Source organism: Chiloscyllium punctatum, chromosome 42, assembly GCF_047496795.1.
Source record: "Chiloscyllium punctatum isolate Juve2018m chromosome 42, sChiPun1.3, whole genome shotgun sequence".
Taxonomy (NCBI): domain Eukaryota; kingdom Metazoa; phylum Chordata; class Chondrichthyes; order Orectolobiformes; family Hemiscylliidae; genus Chiloscyllium; species Chiloscyllium punctatum.
The window spans coordinates 48,555,180-48,575,728 of record NC_092780.1 but is presented as its reverse complement, the minus strand read 5'-3'; the positions used below and the strand labels follow the sequence as shown (position 1 = coordinate 48,575,728).

Genomic DNA, 20,549 nt, shown 5'->3' with positions numbered 1-20,549 from the left:
CACTATCCCCCCTCCCCACTCCCTCCCATTTCCCATCACTATCCCCCCTCCCCACTCCCTCCCATTTCCCACTCACTATCCCCCCTCCCACTCCCTCCCATTTCCCATCACTATCCCCCCTCCCCACTCCCTCCCATTTCCTACTCACTAACCCCCCTCCCCACTCCCTTCCATTTCCTACTCACTAACCCCCCTCCCACTCCCTCCCATTTCCCATCACTATCCCCCCTCCCCACTCCCTCCCATTTCCCATCACTATCCCCCCTCCCCACTCCCTCCCATTTCCCATCACTATCCCCCCTCCCCATGTTAATCACTGTCTAATCTCACTGTTCTGGATAATGTGAAGTTGGTGGAGCTGTGCCAGTCCAGTGCAGTGCGTTACTCACCATAGAATTCCCTGCTCTTCTAACCACTGTATTTATGGGGCTGGTCCAGTTCAGTCTGTGACTAATGGTAATCCCCAGGTTGTTGAGGAGTTAGCAATGGTAATGCCATTGAATGCCCCGAGTGTTTTGATTACAATCTCTCTTGTCGGAGACAGTCATTACCTGGCACTTGTGTTACTCACATGTATGATAGTTGCCACTCAATCAGCTTAAAACTGAAAACGCTTCATTATCTGAGGAGTTCTGGATGATTCTGAACATTGTGCAGTTGTCAGCAAATATCCCTTCTTCTGATCTCACGCTGGGGGGGAGCGGGGAGATGCTTTATTCTACCCTTTAGGATAATCTTGCTATGAACATGTTCTTTAGTTTTCCTGGGCTGGTCTATACCTACTCTGTTTGAGGCTGCTGGTTCCTTATCGTGGGGTAAGGCTCTCTCACTCCTTGCTCATGTTTGACCTAAGGGCCCTGGGGTCTCTCGTCAATATTGATGCCATGCAATGCAACTCTCACCATACTGTACATCCCTGTAGTGCTTCTCGTGGTGACACAGAACACCCTTGGTGACCTCACCTGATATCCTCCGGTTTTACCCGAACGTGGTACTGGGTAGGACTTGTTTCTTGGGGATTGTTGCCACTAATCTTCCTTCCCTTTGTCTTGGGTCTATTTGGTGATTATTGAATCATCACCAGACAGTATCTACAGATGAGACCTGCTTCTTGGATAGCAAGATGGTTTCTTGCATAATAGCAGGAAATATCACAAGAAAGAAGTAATTACTAGAACATTGGAGGTAGTCCAGATTTAGCTGAAAGTGGGTGGGTGGGGAGCACTGCCTTGTGTTCACCCACAGACTGGGTGAGACCTCGGTGGAATGGGTGAAGTCAATGTCCACCATGAACATTAATCCCTTCAGAACAATTACCTTCTTCATGGCACAGTGGCTCAGTGGTTAGCACTGCTGCCTCACATCGCCAGGGACCTGGGTTCGATTCCAGCCTCAGGCGACTGTGTGGAGTTTGCATGTTCTCCCCTGTGTCTGCATGGGTTTCCTCCCTCAATCCAATGATGTGCAGGTTAGGGTGGATTGGCCGTGGCAAATTGCCCCATAGTGTTCAGGGATGCCCAGGCTAGGTGAGTTAGGGGATTGGGCCTGGGCAGGAGGCTCTTCTGAGGTTTGGTGTGGACTCAATCGGCTGAATGGCCTGCTTCCACACTGTAGGGATTCTATGATTGCATGCCCTTCCTCCATTCTCTAACCCCCCCTTTCATTATCTACCCTCTCCCTCCCTGAATGTTCCAGTGTGACCAGATCCCTGCTCCTGAAAAAGCTGCTCTGGATAATTATTCCATCAGATTGTGCAGTCACTGTCTCCACACCCAATCACTGCCAACAGCCATGATTCACAGTCAGGTTATTCAACCATGGGGTGCATCATGGTCGAACCTGACATTTTCCTTACTGGATGTCCAAATGCACAGAGGCTGCCAGTGGGTGAGGAACATTGCCAGTGGGTGAGAATCACTGCCAGTGGATGGGGAGCTCTGCCAGTGGGTGAGGAGCATTGCCAGTGGGTGGGGAGCACTGCCAGTGGGTGAGAATCACTGCCAGTGGGTGAGGAGCACTGCCAGTGGGCGAGAATCACTGCCAGTGGATGGGGAGCTCTGCCAGTGGGTGACAATCACTGCCAGTGGGTGGGGAGCACTGCCAGTGGGTGAGGAGCACTGCCAGTGGGTGAGGAGCAGTGCCAGTGGGTGGGGAGCACTGCCAGTGGCTGAGAATCACTGCCAGTGGGTGGGGAGCACTGCCAGTGGGTGAGAATTACTGCCAGTGGGTGAGGAGCAGTGCCAGTGGGTGGGGAGCAGTGCCAGTGGGTGAGGAGCTCTGCCAGTGGGTGAGGACCTCTGCCAGTAGGTGGGGAGCACTGCCAGTGGCTGAGATTCACTGCCAGTGGATGGGGAGCACTGCCAGTGTGTGAGGAGCACCTCCAGTGGGTGGGGAGCACTGCCAGTGGGTGAGGAGCACTGCCAGTGGGTGAGGAGCAGTGCCAGTGGGTGGGGAGCACTGCCAGTGGCTGAGAATCACTGCCAGTGTGTGGGGAGCTCTGCCAGTAGGTGGGGAGCACTGCCAGTGGGTGAGGAGCACTGCCAGTGGGTGAGGAGCTCTGCCAGTAGGTGGGGAGCACTGCCAGTGGGTGAGGAGCTCTGCCAGAGGGTGAGGAGCACTGCCAGTGGGGGGTGAGGAGCTCTGCCAGTGGGGGGTGAGGAGCACTGCCAGTGGGTGAAGGAGCAGTGCCAGTGGGTGGGGAGCATTGCCAGTGGCTGAGAATCACTGCCAGTGGGTGGGGAGCACTGCCAGTGGGTGGGGAGCACTGCCAGTGGGTGGGGAGCACTGCCAGTGGGCGAGGAGCAGTGCCAGTGGGTGAGGAGCACTGCCAGTGGGTGGGGAGCTCTGCCAGTGGGTGAGGAGCAGTGCCAGTGGATGGGGAGCTCTGCCAGTGGGTGGGGAGCTATGCCAGTGGGCGAGGAGCAGTGCCAGTGGGTGAGGAGCACTGTCAGTAGGTGGGGAGCACTGCCAGTGGGTGAGAATTACTGCCAGTGGGTGAGGAGCACTGCCAGTGGGTGGGGAGCACTGCCAGTGGGTGGGGAGCACTGCCAGTGGGTGAGGAGCACTGTCAGTGGGTGAGGAGCACTGCCAGTGGGTGAGAATTACTGCCAGTGGGTGAGAATTACTGCCAGTGGGTGAGGAGCACTGCCAGTGGGTGGGGAGCACTGCCAGTGGGTGAGGAGCACTGCCAGTGGGTGGGGAGCAGTGCCAGTGGGTGGGGAGCACTGCCAGTGGGTGAGGAGCAATGCCAGTGGGTGGGGAGCACTGCCAGTGGGTGGGGAGCACTGCCAGTGCAGTGAAGGTCATTGCCGGTGGGTTGAGGGTCAGACATAACCTTCATGTAGAGAGACAGCTGCTTATGTTGAAACAGCTGAGGACCCCCGAACCGCAGTGAGAGATTTTATTCCTCACTCTAATCTTTCACAATTACATCATATTCTGTTTGAAGCCAGAAAGCCATTTCAGGATCTTTCTGAGCATGAGCACTCTGCTCTAACTGTCAGCCTCAATCAACTAGCTGTTTACTCAAAACTGTCCTGAGATAGATCAGCCGAATCCTGGCTCCCCGTGGAATCTGTGAGGGATAGTAACGGTCACTGCACTGACCAGCTTTCTCTCTCTCACTCACTCATTCTTCCCTTTTCATTCTGATTTGGATCACTCTTTGCTCTTCATTGTTCTCGGGCCAGTGTTCCGATCTGGCTACATAATCATATGCTTTTTCTTTGAGGTTAAAACAATAACATTTTGAGTTCACCACAGATGGTGGGTCTATTCCTTGGAGATTTTAATCCTCTTTAGGATGTGTCTGTTCAATGTAATCTGAAATACCCGTTGAAGCATCTGTCCGTTGCAGATTCTGTGCAGAGCAGATCTATACCCACAGGCCTCCTCAAAATCCTTAATTAAAATAACCCACCACAAATCACTTAAATGATTGAATCTCCTCATATCTTAGCAACAACGTCTGAGTAGCTAATGTAAGGTGTGCCTAATTGCAATCAGATTACTTACAGTGTGGAAACAGGCCCTTCGGCCCAACAAGTCCACACCGCCCCGCCGAAGCGCAACCCACCCATACCCCTGCGTCTACCCCTTACCTACACTACGGGCAATTTAGCATGGCCAATTCACCTGACCTGCATATTTTTGGACTGTGGGAGGAAACCGGAGCACCCGGAGGAAACCCACGCAGACACAGGGAGAATGTACAAACTCCACACAGTCAGTTGCCTGAGGCGGGAATTGAACCCAGGTCTCTGGCGCTGTGAGGCAACAGTGCTAACCACTGTGCCACCGTGCCGCCCATCAACTAGATCTTGTGAAGACAACAGTCTTTTCTTGTTAATAGTTGATTCTCTACCATGTTAAAACAAATAGACCCTTAGACCCAGTCAAATAAAGATGATTGATAGCACAAAAGAACACACCGTCACCCCATTGGCAGGCTCAGTGGTCTTCAGGCTGTGGTAAATACTTTTGAATCAAGCTGCCCGCAAATCTTATCACACATCTCTCCAAGAGGTGGGTCTTGAACGTGGGGCTCCCAACTCAGGTAGGGACCCTGAAACCGAGCCACACGACCCCTCTCAGGCTTTTGCGTAGGGAGGTAAGTGCAGTGATTGTAACAAGAATCTGCCAGGGCACCTCATAGAATAGGAGTTCCCTGATTGGGGCTGTTAACCTGGCTCAAACAGGGAGCCATGACTGACAGAGATAAACAGGAGTGTCAGAGGTCCTGCTCACTCTGAAAGCTGCCTCTGAGGGAGCTGGGTCAGTGGTGAATGACTCTCCATTTTGTGTTAGGGAGGTGACTGACTCTGTGCTGTCTGGGCCACAGTCCGTATGTTGCTGCTGTCGGGTTTCTACGAAGGAGCAGAATTTTATTTTTTCTCTTCCCTCTTGTTCCCGGTAGACTTCTTTTGATTTCTGGTTTTCTTTATTGTTTGTTGTGGTTATTTGTTCTGGGTTTCTTTCTGTTTATTATCTTTAGTTTGAGCTGTGCTCAGCTGCACAGGCAGCTACTACCATCACCCGCACTGCAGCTGCTGCCTGGGCCTGCTCCTCCCACTGCAGCCTGGGCCTTGCCTACACCTCAGCACTGCTGCTGCCTGGGGCCTACCTCCATTGCTGCTGCCTGGGGCCCCACCTACACCTCGGCCTGCTGCTGCTGCTGTTGCTTGGGGCTTACATCGACTTGCCCCCACTGCTGCTGCTTGGGCCCACCAACACCCAAGACTGTTGCTGTCACTGCCCCAGCCTCCCAGTGTTGTGACTGCCATCGCCTGAGGCCCACACAGAGGGAGAATACCTGGGATCACCCAGCAGCATAAAGCGGCGAGCTCTAAACTATCAGGCCCAGCTGCTGCCTTAGGCTTGGCTGCTCCAACCCTGACCCCCTTCAGGCACCTGACTAAACGCCTGGGGGTCAAGGCCTATCCCCACCTCAACATGACCATCGAGGCCTGCAGTAAGGCCATGGCTAGTGTGGTCGGCCCACTGACCATCGTCGCTGTGGCCAGGATGTATGGGAAGGCCGTATTTGTCCTAAAGACCGAGCAGGCGGTCCACCTGGCCATGGAGAGGGGGCTCACTGTGGGCTGGACACATCTGCCCGTCGACCCACCGGAGGTCACTGCCCAGAGGGTTGTGATTTCCAACGTCCTGCCCTTCATTGCCAGTGAGCTCCTTCTCCCCCATCTTCAAATTCTGGGGAAATCCGGTCGGGTGTCTAACCGCTCCTGCTCGGTCTGAAGGACCCTGCCCTCTGGCACATTTACTCCTTCGATGCCAGGAGTCTGGCCCGGGAGGAGGTCACTGAGGACTCTTTTATAAAAAAGGAAAACAAACAGGAGTGTCGGAGGTTCTGTTCACTCTGAGGGAGCTGGATCCGTGTAACTGTCTCTCCACCTGTAAAAAAAGGGGGACTTGGTGATGGGAGACCAGCCTCTGTGGGGAGCTGGTGATCGTATTCTATTTAGATTCCCAGCATGCCACATCAAAGGTTATGCTGGGAGATACAAGCTTACAGTATGGGGGTATACTGTCAGCATGAGACAAGTTTCCTTTGCAAACTCAGCGACCATCTCCTGAACTCACATCCTTCTCTAGATTCTGACCTTTCTCCCATCACGCCCTCTCCAACCACGGCCTGCACACTCCCCACTTCCCTCAACCCCATTCCCATCAGATACCAGCAGTTATTGTCAATGCCATGGAGCAAGGAAACCTCACAGGCACAAGCAGTGCCCAGCTACTAAAAAAGAGAATGTTTTACCTCTGTCACTTGTAGAAAATGTGCAGAAATAGACCATAGACACAGAACAGCAAGAAGTCAACTAACTACTTATTCAAGGATTTCATGAGGCAGAACTTAGAACATTACAGGACAGTACAGGCCCTTCGACCCTCGATGTTGCGCTGACCTGTGGAACCAATCTGAAGCCCATCTAACCTACACTATTCCATTCTCGTCCATATGTTTATCCAATGACCATTTAAGTGCCCTTAAAGTTGGCAAGAACAGGCTACAACAGAAGAAAAGTATCCATAAATGGGAATTAAGTGACCCACATCCAGCATTTTGGCATGAAGGTATTTATGACAGTGGACATTACATTAATATTAAAGTTTGAAATAGTTGCATGTCAAATTATATTATCCAATAGTGTGCCACAGGTGAAGACACACAGTTTGCAGCCTACAACAAGGGAACTGCATGGTTTAGGAGGAATCCCAGTTAAGGTGGAAGGTATGCCACTAGGAATCAGATAAATTAGGTCTTTCTACTCTTGAGAATGAATGCATGCTTTGACCTCAACCTTCATCCAATGGCAGAAAGGGTTAAATTAATCAAAGGATAAAAACAAATGGTCAGGGAAAAGCAGATCAAAGGGATTTTTTTTTAAACCGATCAAAGAACAATTCAGCTTCCCAGATGTATGGTGGAGCTCAGTAGAGGACAGGATCCATTGAGATTACAGATGTTGGCAAAGGAAGCTTGTCTCATGCTGTCAGGAAGAGATCGTGGACAGTGAGCCATTGGCTATGACAGAATCAGGGCATTACTCAAATATGTTGCCTTTTGACAGTATACCCCCATACCGTAAGCTTGTATCTCCCAGCATAACCTTTGATGTGGCATGCTGGGAATCTAAGTAGAATACGATCCCCAGCTCCCCATTTCCACAGCAGTGTGGTAACTCTGCTCCTGTGTACTGCTCACTGTAGGGCTTCCCAGGCTTTGGGAGAATTCTTACCTAAGTGAACAACACATGGTGTAAGTGAGAATGCTGGCAGCAGGTCTTTGGGTGTTTCTGGAGAAAACAGGTGGGAAGTTCTCCAGCAATGCTCAAACACCAGAGAGAGAGCAAGTGAATTCACCCAATAACTCCCTCCCCACCATAAAGGCCCCAAAATGTCCAGGAAATTCCAATCATGGGGTCCCATTGTAGGCAATGGACCAAGTGAGTGCAGATTAATGGGATTCATGTAGTTTGGTGTCTGTTTGTCAGCATTGGGTTGAAGGGCTTGTTTCTGTGTTACTCTGACTAGATGACTCTCTGTATGTGGAACTGTCAGGATTGGTAAGAGATGCTCTATAAAGAACAGTATGATTCTCTTCTGAGAGAGAGAGAGATGGGGTGTAATAGGGAGAGAGGATGTGGTAGGGAGAAGGAGTGCACTGGGGAGAGAGGGGCTGCAGTGGGGAGAGGTATTAAACATTTCAACAAAAAGAGTACTCAGCCACCAGTCTACAAGAAAACACAAAATCACTGAGGTAATGATTCCTTGCAAATGAGTGTGGAGTCTCTAGTTTAAGGCTGTAGAAGTTCAGGAGCTACTATCTGGGTGAAAATTTAGTGAATGCTACTGTTTTCATGTGTTGTCATACCTCAAAGTGATTCACACACTGTGAATTACTTGAGATGCTGTAGTTGCGTTAGTAATCTGCATTCGATTCCAGCCTCGGGCAACTGTCTACGTGGAGTTTGTACATTCTCCCTGTGTCTGTGTCTGGGTGCTCCAGTCTCCTCCCACAAATCAAAGATGTGCAGGTTAGGTGAATGGGCCAAGCTAAATTGCCCCTAGTGTTCCGGGATGTGTAGGGTGCATTAGTCAGGGGTAGATGTAGAGTAATATGGTCGGGGAATGGGTCTGGATGGTTTGCTGTTCAGAGGGTCAGTGTAGACTTTGAGCCATGAGGCCTGTTTCCACACTGTAAGGATTCTGTGATTCTCACTAATCTGCAAAAGTATGTTTTACATCATGGCTTTTGGGTGGAAGTTTCTGTCTTTTTTTTTGTTACAAAGTGTGTATTGCTAACATTGACTTGTGCCAATATAAATACTGTGACTACAAACTGTGTGATTTTGAACAAAATAGAATGTATCTGTAAATAAACACCTTGGATGAAATGATTCACCCCATAGATTTATATGTATGTGTATGTGCGTGAGTGGGTGAGAGAGTGTAATAAGTAATTGAAAATTGTACCAATTAATTAAGATATAGAGACCATAACAATTTATCAAGGTGATGGTGTCAAAACAGGGCAGGAAGGAAGACTATAACCTGATGTCGTGTCACTTTGGACTTTGCCCCACCCTTGTCCAACACTGGCACCTCCACATCATGTCTTGAAGATTAAAGCTCTCATTGTGTGTTGTGTCTTTAATGGATGGCAAGGATTATTGTGCATTTTGATGAATTCCTCAAATTCTGCCTATGTGAGTCCAAAAACCGCTATGTCAGCTCAAGCAGAGATGATATTATTACCATGCAAGCACACCAAACCTTTTCATTCATCAGCATCTATGGTTGATCAAATATTCTGAATCATGAACAGGTACACCTAACCACTGTAAACTGTGATCTTTTGCTCTAAATTCTGTGTGCTATTGATCCTGCCCCACTAGTTACCTGACAAAGGAGCAGCGCTCTAAAAGCTGGCAAAATACTTCCAAATAAACCTGTTGAATTGTAGCCTGGTGTTGTGTGATTTTTAACTTGATAAACTCTGTGTCTGTGTCTGCTGCTCTCTCACTGCACCCAATGAAGGGGCTGTGTTCTGAAAGCTTGTGATTTTAAATCAACCTGTTGGACTATAACCTAGGGTAATGTGATTTTAGATATTAATGTTCCTCAAAAGTATCTATGTAAAAGCATCAACATACCTCCTAAAACCAATATCAAAACACACAGGAAATAATAGAAATGTAATGCAGGGGGCATATACATTGCTGTTAGACTTTACTTACAGAATCAATACTCAGACATTGAGCAGATCGAGGTATTCGAGGGCTTTTTTGCCAGTTTACCAAAAGTGCCGGTAGATTAAGATGCCAATTAAAACAAAGTTTGCTATATATCAGCAAATAAAGGAGCAAGTGAGAAGAAACCTTGAAAATCAGAAATTAGCCCTCGAGAAAATTTCCAAAAGAATTTCAACAGTACGATGATGAATCCTGCTGCCCTTGAAGCAATGAAATTGTGTAATCACTGGATTTGGAGTGATCATTTACAATGATTACCTTGCCCTGGATGAAGCACAAAATTCCTCTCAGCCTTTGTCGATCTGCCTGTTGTGTGGTGTGCTCCCAATCTCTGCCCCATAGCCATTCCCTACTTACCGCATTCATGTCAATCCCATTGGTGTATGACCAGGCATGCTGAAAATACTCCTCCAATCTCTGCCGCAGTGGATTGGGAATCTGATGGAAGCGAATAAATTCCTTCACTCGGAGCATCTGGGTGTGGTAGCGGGCGGTGCCGGAATATAATCGCTGGATAATCGCAGAGACATTCCCGAAAATACTGGCATACATCAGTGCTGGGAGACAGGGACAAGAAGTCAAAGATCAGTCAATCATAACCGAGGTTACACGGAATGAGTTTTCCTTTGCCAAGCGCCTGTCTTAAATATGGTACAGCCGTCATTAGCAAATAACTTTTTACCCTAAATGAGCCAGGAGATGGACAAGATTGAGACAGGCATTGGGATAAGGCATTGGGATAAGGCATTGGGATAAGGCATTGGGATGAGGCACTGGGATGTGGCACTGGGATAATGCACTGGGAACACTACTGGGATGAGGCTTTGGGAACACTGCTGGGATAAGGCTTTGGAATTATGTTAAGGGTGGGACAAGGGAATGGGGGTTAGTGGGAAATGACAGGGATGTGAACGGAGGGGTATGAGACAGGGAAGTGGGTAGGCTGGATGTAGGAAATGATACAGCCATGATTGTGTGTGGAGTAATGGGGATAGTGTAGAGAGTGATGGGGATGGTGTAGGGAGTGATGGGGATGGTGTAGGGAGTGATGGCGGTGGTGTGGAGAGTGATGGGATGGTGTAGGGAGTGAGGGGGATGGTGTAGGGAGTGATGGGGACAGTGTAGGGAGTGATGGGAATGGTGTAGAGAGTGATGGGGTTGGTGTAGGGAGTGATGGGGATGGTGTAGGGAGTGATGGGGTGGTGTAGGGAGTGAGGGGGATGGTGTAGGGAGTGATGGGGGTGGTGTAGGGAGTGATGGGGATGGTGTAGGGAGTGATGGGGATGGTGTAGGGAGTGATGGGGACAGTGTAGGGAGTGATGGGGATGGTGTAGGGAGTGATGGGGATGGTGTAGGGAGTGATGGGGATGGTGTAGGGAGTGATGGGGGTGGTGTAGGGAGTGATGGCGGTGGTGTGGAGAGTGATGGGGACGGTGTAGGGAGTGATGGGGATGGTGTAGGGAGTGATGGGGATGGTGTAGGGAGTGTTGGGGATGGTGTAGGGAGTGATGGGGGTGGTGTAGGGAGTGATGGGGGTGGTGTAGGGAGTGATGGGGGTGGTGTAGGGAGTGATGGGGATGGTGTAGGGAGTGTTGGGGATGGTGTAGGGAGTGATGGGGATGGTGTAGGGAGTGATGGGGATGGTGTAGGGAGTGATGGGGATGGTGTAGGGAGTGTTGGGGATGGTGTAGGGAGTGATGGGGATGGTGTAGGGAGTGATGGGGACAGTGTAGGGAGTGATGGGGATGGTGTAGGGAGTGATAGGGATGGTGTAGGGAGTGATGGGGATGGTGTAGGGAGTGATGGGGACAGTGTAGGGAGTGATGGGGACAGTGTAGGGAGTGATGGGGATGGTGTAGGGAGTGATGGGAATGGTGTAGGGAGTGATGGGGATGGTGTAGGGAGTGATGGGGACAGTGTAGGGAGTGATGGGGATGGTGTAGGGAGTGATGGGGATGGTGTAGGGAGTGATGGGGACAGTGTAGGGAGTGATGGGGACAGTGTAGGGAGTGATGGGGGTGGTGTAGGGAGTGATGGGGGTGGTGTAGGGAGTGATGGGGGTGGTGTAGGGAGTGATGGGGATGGTGTAGGGAGTGTTGGGGATGGTGTAGGGAGTGATGGGGATGGTGTAGGGAGTGATGGGGATGGTGTAGGGAGTGATGGGGATGGTGTAGGGAGTGTTGGGGATGGTGTAGGGAGTGATGGGGATGGTGTAGGGAGTGATGGGGACAGTGTAGGGAGTGATGGGGATGGTGTAGGGAGTGATAGGGATGGTGTAGGGAGTGATGGGGATGGTGTAGGGAGTGATGGGGATGGTGTAGGGAGTGTTGGGGATGGTGTAGGGAGTGATGGGGATGGTGTAGGGAGTGATGGGGACAGTGTAGGGAGTGATGGGGATGGTGTAGGGAGTGATAGGGATGGTGTAGGGAGTGATGGGGATGGTGTAGGGAGTGATGGGGACAGTGTAGGGAGTGATGGGGACAGTGTAGGGAGTGATGGGGATGGTGTAGGGAGTGATGGGAATGGTGTAGGGAGTGATGGGGATGGTGTAGGGAGTGATGGGGACAGTGTAGGGAGTGATGGGGATGGTGTAGGGAGTGATGGGGATGGTGTAGGGAGTGATGGGGACAGTGTAGGGAGTGATGGGGACAGTGTAGGGAGTGATGGGGATGGTGTAGGGAGTGATGGGGATGGCGTAAAGAGTGTTGGGATGGTGCAGGGAGAGATGGGAATGGTGTAGGGAGAGATGTGATGGTGTAGAGAGTGGTGGAATTGTGCAGATGGTAATGGGGATGGTGTGGAAGTTGATGGGGTTGGTTTAGTGTTAGGGGATGGTATACAGAGTGATGGAATGGTATAGATAGTGATAGGGACGGCCTACAGTGCAATGGGAATAGTATAGAAGGTGATGGGATGGCATAGAGAATGATGGGGATAGTGTAGGGAAGGGTGGGGGTAGTGTAGTGAGGGATGGGGACGGTGTAGGGAAAGATGGGGACGGTGCAAGAAATAATGGGGGTGGTGTAGGGAGTGATGGGGATAGTGTAGACAGGGATGGGGACGGTGCAGGGAGTGATGGGGATGGTGTAGGGAGTGATGGGGGTGGTGTAGGGAGTGATGGGGATGGTGTAGGGAGTGATGGGGATGGTGTAGGGAGTGATGGGGATGGTGTAGGGAGTGATGGGGATAGTGAAGGGGGTGATGGGACGGTGCAGGGAGTGATGGGGATGGTGTGGGGAGTGATGGGGAAGGTGTAGGGAGTGATGGGGACGGTGTAGGGAGTGATGGGGTCGGTGTAGGGAGTGATGGGGACGGTGTAGAGAGTGATGGGGGTGGTGTAGGGAGTGATGGGGAAGGTGTAGGGAGTGATGGGGACGGTGTAGGGAGCGATGGAGACGGTGTAGGGAGAGATGGGGACGGTGTAGGGAGTGATGGGGAAGGTGTAGGGAGTGATGGGGACGGTGTAGGGAGTGATGGGGTCGGTGTAGGGAGTGATGGGGAAGGTGTAGGGAGTGATGGGGTCGGTGTAGGGAGTGATGGGGATGGTGTAGGGAGTGATGGGGACGGTGCAAGAAATAATGGGGGTGGTGTAGGGAGTGATGGGGATGGTGTAGGGAGTGATGGGGATAGTGAAGGGGGTGATGGGACGGTGCAGGGAGTGATGGGGATGGTGTAGGGAGTGATGGGGATGGTGTAGGGAGTGATGGGGATAGTGAAGGGGGTGATGGGACGGTGCAGGGAGTGATGGGGACGGTGTAGGGAGTGATGGGGATGGTGTAGAGAGTGATGGGGACGGTGTAGAGAGTGATGGGACGGTGCAGGGAGTGATGGGGACGGTGTAGGGAGTGATGGGGATGGTGTAGGGAGTGATGGGGATGGTGTAGGGAGTGATGGGGTCGGTGTAGGGAGTGATGGGGATGGTGTAGGGATGATGGGGACGGTGTAGGGAGTGATGGGGAAGGTGTAGGGAGTGATGGGGTCGGTGTAGGGAGTGATGGGGATGGTGTAGGGAGTGATGGGGTCGGTGTAGGGAGTGATGGGGATGGTGTAGGGAGTGATGGGGTCGGTGTAGGGAGTGATGGGGAAGGTGTAGGGAGTGATGGGGTCGGTGTAGGGAGTGATGGGGATGGTGTAGGGAGTGATGGGGACAGTGTGGGGTGTGATGGGGACTGTGATGGGAGTGATGGGGACGGTGTAGGGATTGATGGGGTCGGTGTAGGGAGTGATGGGGAAGGTGTAGGGAGTGATGGGGATGGTGTAGGGAGTGATGGGGATGGTGTAGGGAGTGATGGGGACGGTGTGGGGTGTGATGGGGACTGTGATGGGAGTGATGGGGACGGTGTAGGGATTGATGGGGTCGGTGTAGGGAGTGATGGGGGTGGTGTAGGGAGTGATGGGGAAGGTGTAGGGAGTGATGGGGTCGGTGTAGGGAGTGATGGGGATGGTGTAGGGAGTGATGGGGATGGTGTAGGGAGTGATGGGGACGGTGTAGGGAGTGATGGGGTCGGTGTAGGGAGTGATGGGGTCGGTGTAGGGAGTGATGGGGGTGGTGTAGGGAGTGATGGGGAAGGTGTAGGGAGTGATTGGGAAGGTGTAGGGAGTGATGGGGACGGTGTAGGGAGTGATGGGGACGGTGTAGGGAGTGATGGGGTTGGTGTGGGGTGTGATGGGGAAGGTGTAGGGAGTGATGGGGACGGTGTAGGGAGTGATGGGGATGGCGTAGGGTGTGATGGGGACGGTGTAGGGAGTGATGGGGAAGGTGTAGGGAGTGATGGGGACGGTATAGGGAGTGATGGGGATGGTGTAGGGAGTGATGGGGACGGTGTGGGGTGTGATGGGGACTGTGATGGGAGTGATGGGGACGGTGTAGGGATTGATGGGGTCGGTGTAGGGAGTGATGGGGAAGGTGTAGGGAGTGATGGGGACGGTGTAGGGAGTGAAGGGGATGGTGTAGGGAGTGATGGGGAGGGTGTAGGGAGTGAGGGGGATGGTGTAGGGAGTGAAGGGGATGGTGTAGGGAGTGATGGGGGTGGTGTCGGGAGTGAGGGGGATGGTGTAGGGAGTGATGGGGAGGGTGTAGGGAGTGAGGGGGATGGTGTAGGGAGTGAAGGGGATGGTGTAGGGAGTAATGGGGACGGTGTAGGGAGTGATGGGGGTGGTGTAGGGAGTGAGGGGGATGGTGTAGGGAGTGATGGGGACGGTGTAGGGAGTGATGGGGAAGGTGTAGGGAGTGATGGGGGTGGTGTAGGGAGTGATGGGGAAGGTGTAGGGAGTGATGGGGACGGTGTAGGGAGTGATGGGGAAGGTGTAGGGAGTGATGGGGGTGGTGTAGGGAGTGAAGGGGATGGTGTAGGGAGTAATGGGGACGGTGTAGGGAGTGATGGGGGTGGTGTAGGGAGTGAGGGGGATGGTGTAGGGAGTGATGGGGACGGTGTAGGGAGTGATGGGGAAGGTGTAGGGAGTGATGGGGGTGGTGTAGGGAGTGATGGGGAAGGTGTAGGGAGTGATGGGGACGGTGTAGGGAGTGATGGGGATGGTGTAGGGAGTGATGGGGACGGTGTAGGGAGTGATGGGGATGGTGTAGGGAGTGATGGGGGTGGTGTAGGGAGTGATGGGGATGGTGTAGAGAGTGATGGGGAAGGTGTAGGGAGTGATGGGGATGGTGTAGGGAGTGATGGGGATGGTGTAGGGAGTGATGGGGATGGTGTAGGGAGTGTTGGGGGTGGTGTAGGGAGTGATGGGGACGGTGTAGGGAGTGATGGGGTCGGTGTAGGGAGTGATGGTGACGGTGTAGGGAGTGATGGGGTCGGTGTAGGGAGTGATGGGGACGGTGTAGGGAGTGATGGGGACGGTGTAGTGAGTGATGGGGGTGGTGTAGGGAGTGATGGGGATGGTGTAGGGAGTGATGGGGATGGTGTAGGGAGTGAGGGGGATGGTGTAGGGAGTGATGGGGATGGTGTAGGGAGTGATGGGGACGGTGTAGGGAGTGATGGGGTTGGTGTAGGGAGTGATGGTGACGGTGTAGGGAGTGAGGGGGATGGTGTAGGGAGTGATGGGGAAGGTGTAGGGAGTGATGGGGTTGGTGTAGGGAGTGATGGGGATGGTGTAGGGAGTGATGGGGATGGTGTAGGGAGTGTTGGGGATGGTGTAGGGAGTGATGGTGACGGTGTAGGGAGTGAGGGGGATGGTGTAGGGAGTGATGGGGAAGGTGTAGGGAGTGATGGGGTTGGTGTAGGGAGTGATGGGGATGGTGTAGGGAGTGATGGGGAAGGTGTAGGGAGTGATGGGGTTGGTGTAGGGAGTGATGGGGTTGGTGTAGGGAGTGATGGGGATGGTGTAGGGAGTGTTGGGGATGGTGTAGGGAGTGATGGTGACGGTGTAGGGAGTGTTGGGGACGGTGTAGAGAGTGATGGGGACAGTGTAGAGAGTGATGGGGTGGTGTAGGGAGTGATGGGGATGGTGTAGGGAGTGATGGGGACAGTGTAGAGAGTGATGGGGACAGTGTAGAGAGTGATGGGGTGGTGTAGGGAGTGATGGGGATGGTGTTGGGAGTGATGGGGACGGTGTAGGGAGTGATGGGGATGGTGTAGGGAGTGATGGGGACGGTGTAGGGAGTGATGGGGTCGGTGTAGGGAGTGATGGGGACGGTGTAGGGAGTGATGGGGACGGTGTAGGGAGTGATGGGGTGGTGTAGGGAGTGATGGGGACAGTGTAGAGAGTGATGGGGACAGTGTAGAGAGTGATGGGGTGGTGTAGGGAGTGATGGGGATGGTGTAGGGAGTGATGGGGTCGGTGTAGGGAGTGATGGGGACGGTGTAGGGAGTGATGGGGACGGTGTAGGGAGTGATGGGGTGGTGTAGGGAGTGATGGGGTGGTGTAGGGAGTGATGGGGACGGTGTAGGGAGTGATGGGGACAGTGTAGGGAGTGATGGGGGTGGTGTAGGGAGTGATGGGGATGGTGTAGGGAGTGATGGGGATGGTGTAGGGAGTGTTGGGGATGGTGTAGGGAGTGATGGTGACGGTGTAGGGAGTGTTGGGGACGGTGTAGGGAGTGATGGGGTCGGTGTAGGGAGTGATGGGGGTGGTGTAGGGAGTGATGGGGTCGGTGTAGGGAGTGATGGGGACGGTGTAGGGAGTGATGGGGACGGTGTAGTGCGTGATGGGGGTGGTGTCGGGAGTGATGGGGACGGTGTAGGGAGTGATGGGGTGGTGTAGGGAGTGATGGGGTGGTGTAGGGAGTGATGGGGGTGGTGTAGGGAGTGATGGGGATGGTGTAGGGAGTGAGGGGGATGGTGTAAGGAGTGATGGGGAAGGTGTAGGGAGTGATGGGGTTGGTGTAGGGAGTGATGGGGATGGTGTAGGGAGTGATGGGGATGGTGTAGGGAGTGTTGGGGATGGTGTAGGGAGTGATGGTGACGGTGTAGGGAGTGAGGGGGATGGTGTAGGGAGTGATGGGGAAGGTGTAGGGAGTGATGGGGTTGGTGTAGGGAGTGATGGGGATGGTGTAGGGAGTGATGGGGAAGGTGTAGGGAGTGATGGGGAAGGTGTAGGGAGTGATGGGGTTGGTGTAGGGAGTGATGGGGATGGTGTAGGGAGTGATGGGGAAGGTGTAGGGAGTGATGGGGTTGGTGTAGGGAGTGATGGGGTTGGTGTAGGGAGTGATGGGGAAGGTGTAGGGAGTGATGGGGATGGTGTAGGGAGTGATGGGGGTGGTGTAGGGAGTGTTGGGGATGGTGTAGGGAGTGATGGTGACGGTGTAGGGAGTGTTGGGGACAGTGTAGAGAGTGATGGGGACGGTGTAGAGAGTGATGGGGTGGTGTAGGGAGTGATGGTGACGGTGTAGGGAGTGTTGGGGACAGTGTAGAGAGTGATGGGGTTGGTGTAGGGAGTGATGGGGATGGTGTAGGGAGTGATGGGGAAGGTGTAGGGAGTGATGGGGAAGGTGTAGGGAGTGATGGGGTTGGTGTAGGGAGTGATGGGGAAGGTGTAGGGAGTGATGGGGATGGTGTAGGGAGTGATGGGGGTGGTGTAGGGAGTGATGGGGATGGTGTAGGGAGTGATGGGGGTGGTGTAGGGAGTGATGGGGGTGGTGTAGAGAGTGATGGGGACAGTGTAGAGAGTGATGGGGACGGTGTAGAGAGTGATGGGGTGGTGTAGGGAGTGATGGGGATGGTGTAGGGAGTGATGGGGACAGTGTAGAGAGTGATGGGGACAGTGTAGAGAGTGATGGGGTGGTGTAGGGAGTGATGGGGATGGTGTTGGGAGTGATGGGGACGGTGTAGGGAGTGATGGGGATGGTGTAGGGAGTGATGGGGACGGTGTAGGGAGTGATGGGGTCGGTGTAGGGAGTGATGGGGACGGTGTAGGGAGTGATGGGGACGGTGTAGGGAGTGATGGGGTGGTGTAGGGAGTGATGGGGACAGTGTAGAGAGTGATGGGGACAGTGTAGAGAGTGATGGGGTGGTGTAGGGAGTGATGGGGATGGTGTAGGGAGTGATGGGGTCGGTGTAGGGAGTGATGGGGACGGTGTAGGGAGTGATGGGGACGGTGTAGGGAGTGATGGGGTGGTGTAGGGAGTGATGGGGTGGTGTAGGGAGTGATGGGGACGGTGTAGGGAGTGATGGGGACAGTGTAGGGAGTGATGGGGGTGGTGTAGGGAGTGATGGGGATGGTGTAGGGAGTGATGGGGATGGTGTAGGGAGTGTTGGGGATGGTGTAGGGAGTGATGGTGACGGTGTAGGGAGTGTTGGGGACGGTGTAGGGAGTGATGGGGTCGGTGTAGGGAGTGATGGGGGTGGTGTAGGGAGTGATGGGGTCGGTGTAGGGAGTGATGGGGACGGTGTAGGGAGTGATGGGGACGGTGTAGTGCGTGATGGGGGTGGTGTCGGGAGTGATGGGGACGGTGTAGGGAGTGATGGGGTGGTGTAGGGAGTGATGGGGTGGTGTAGGGAGTGATGGGGGTGGTGTAGGGAGTGATGGGGATGGTGTAGGGAGTGATGGGGATGGTGTAGGGAGTGATGGGGACGGTGTAGGGAGTGTTGGGGATGGTGTAGGGAGTGATGGGGGTGGTGTAGAGAGTGTTGGGGATGGTGTAGGGAGTGATGGGGGTGGTGTCGGGAGTGATGGGGATGGTGTAGAGAGTGTTGGGGATGGTGTAGGGAGTGATGGGGACGGTGTAGGGAGTGATGGGGATGGTGTAGAGAGTGTTGGGGATGGTGTAGGGAGTGATGGGGACGGTGTAGGGAGTGATGGGTGTGGTGTCGGGAGTGATGGGGAAGGTGTAGGGAGTGATGGGGATGGTGTAGGGAGTGATGGGGATGGTGTAGGGAGTGATGGGGAAGGTGTAGGGAGTGATGGGGACAGTGTAGGGAGTGATGGGGATGGTGTAGGGAGTGATGGGGAAGGTGTAGGGAGTGATGGGGATGGTGTAGGGAGTGATGGGGGTGGTGTCGGGAGTGATGGGGAAGGTGTAGAGAGTGTTGGGGATGGTGTAGGGAGTGATGGGGGTGGTGTCGGGAGTGATGGGGAAGGTGTAGGGAGTGATGGGGACAGTGTAGGGAGTGATGGGGATGGTGTCGGGAGTGATGGGGAAGGTGTCGGGAGTGATGGGGAAGGTGTAGGGAGTGATGGGGATGGTGTAGGGAGTGATGGGGATGGTGTAGGGAGTGATGGGGATGGTGTAGGGAGTGAGGGGGATGGTGTAGGGAGTGATGGGGATGGTGTAGGGAGTGATGGGGATGGTGTAGGGAGTGAGGGGGATGGTGTAGGGAGTGATGGGGATGGTGTAGGGTGTGATGGGGACAGTGATGGGAGTGATGGGGATGGTGTAGGGAGTGATGGGGATGGTGTAGGGAGTGATGGGGGTGGTGTAGGGAGTGATGGGGACGGTGTAGGAAGTGATGGGGATGGTGTAGGGTGTGATGGGGACTGTGATGGGAGTGATGGGGACGGTGTAGGGAGTGATGGGGATGGTGTAGGGAGTGATGGGGTCGGTGTAGGGAGTGATGGGGATGGTGTAGGGAGTGATGGGGATGGTGTAGGGAGTGATGGAGATGGTGTAGGGAGTGATGGGGTCGGTGTAGGGAGTGATGGGGACGGTGTAGGGAGTGATGGGGAAGGTGTAGGGAGTGATGGGGTCGGTGTAGGGAGTGATGGAGATGGTGTAGGGAGTGATGGGGTCGGTGTAGGGAGTGATGGGGACGGTGTAGGGAGTGATGGGGAAGGTGTAGGGAGTGATGGGGTCGGTGTAGGGAGTGATGGGGATGGTGTAGGGAGTGATGGGGTCGGTGTAGGGAGTGATGGGGACGGTGTAGGGAGTGATGGGGAAGGTGTAGGGAGTGATGGGGTCGGTGTAGGGAGTGATGGGGACGGTGTAGGGAGTGATGGGGATGGTGTAGGGAGTGATGGGGACAGTGTAGGGAGTGATGGGGTCGGTGTAGGGAGTGATGGAGATGGTGTAGGGAGTGATGGGGTCGGTGTAGGGAGTGATGGGGACGGTGTAGGGAGTGATGGGGAAGGTGTAGGGAGTGATGGGGTCGGTGTAGGGAGTGATGGGGATGGTGTAGGGAGTGATGAGGTCGGTGTAGGGAGTGATGGGGATGGTGTAGGGATGATGGGGACGGTGTAGGGAGTGATGGGGAAGGTGTAGGGAGTGATTGGGAAGGTGTAGGGAGTGATGGGGACGGTGTAGGGAGTGATGGGGACCGTGTAGGGAGTGATGGGGTTGGTGTAGGGAGTGATGGGGAAGGTGTTGGGAGTGATGGGGACGGTGTAGGGAGTGATGGGGGTGGTGTCGGGAGTGATGGGGAAGGTGTAGGGAGTGATGGGGATGGTGTAGGGAGTGATGGGGACGGTGTAGGGAGTGATGGGGACGGTGTAGGGAGTGATGGGGACGGTGTAGGGTGTGATGGGGACGGTGTAGGGAGTGATGGGGAAGGTGTAGGGAGTGATGGGGACTGTATAGGGAGTGATGGGGATGGTGTAGGGAGTGATGGGGACGGTGTGGGGTGTGATGGGGACTGTGATGGGAGTGATGGGGACGGTGTAGGGATTGATGGGGTCGGTGTAGGGAGTGATGGGGAAGGTGTAGGGAGTGATGGGGACGGTGTAGGGAGTGATGGGGGTGGTGTCGGGAGTGATGGGGAAGGTGTAGGGAGTGATGGGGACGGTGTAGGGAGTGATGGTGAAGGTGTAGGGAGTGATGGGGACAGTGTAGACAGTGATGGGGATGGTGTAGGGAGTGATGGGGACGGTGTAGGGAGTGATGGGGGTGGT

General features: G+C 53.9%; 1 protein-coding gene across 2 annotated transcripts in view; it reads right to left on the bottom strand.

The window, feature by feature from the left end:
- The window catches only part of kcnh6a (potassium voltage-gated channel, subfamily H (eag-related), member 6a), a 557,988-nt gene that overhangs the window by 45,758 nt on the left and 491,681 nt on the right, over positions 1 to 20,549 (bottom strand). For both annotated transcript variants that reach the window (XM_072561924.1, XM_072561925.1), the window contains one exon: positions 9,633 to 9,832. In XM_072561924.1, coding sequence (XP_072418025.1) covers positions 9,633 to 9,832 — 200 coding nt within the window. The remainder of the gene's footprint in view (positions 1 to 9,632; positions 9,833 to 20,549) is intronic.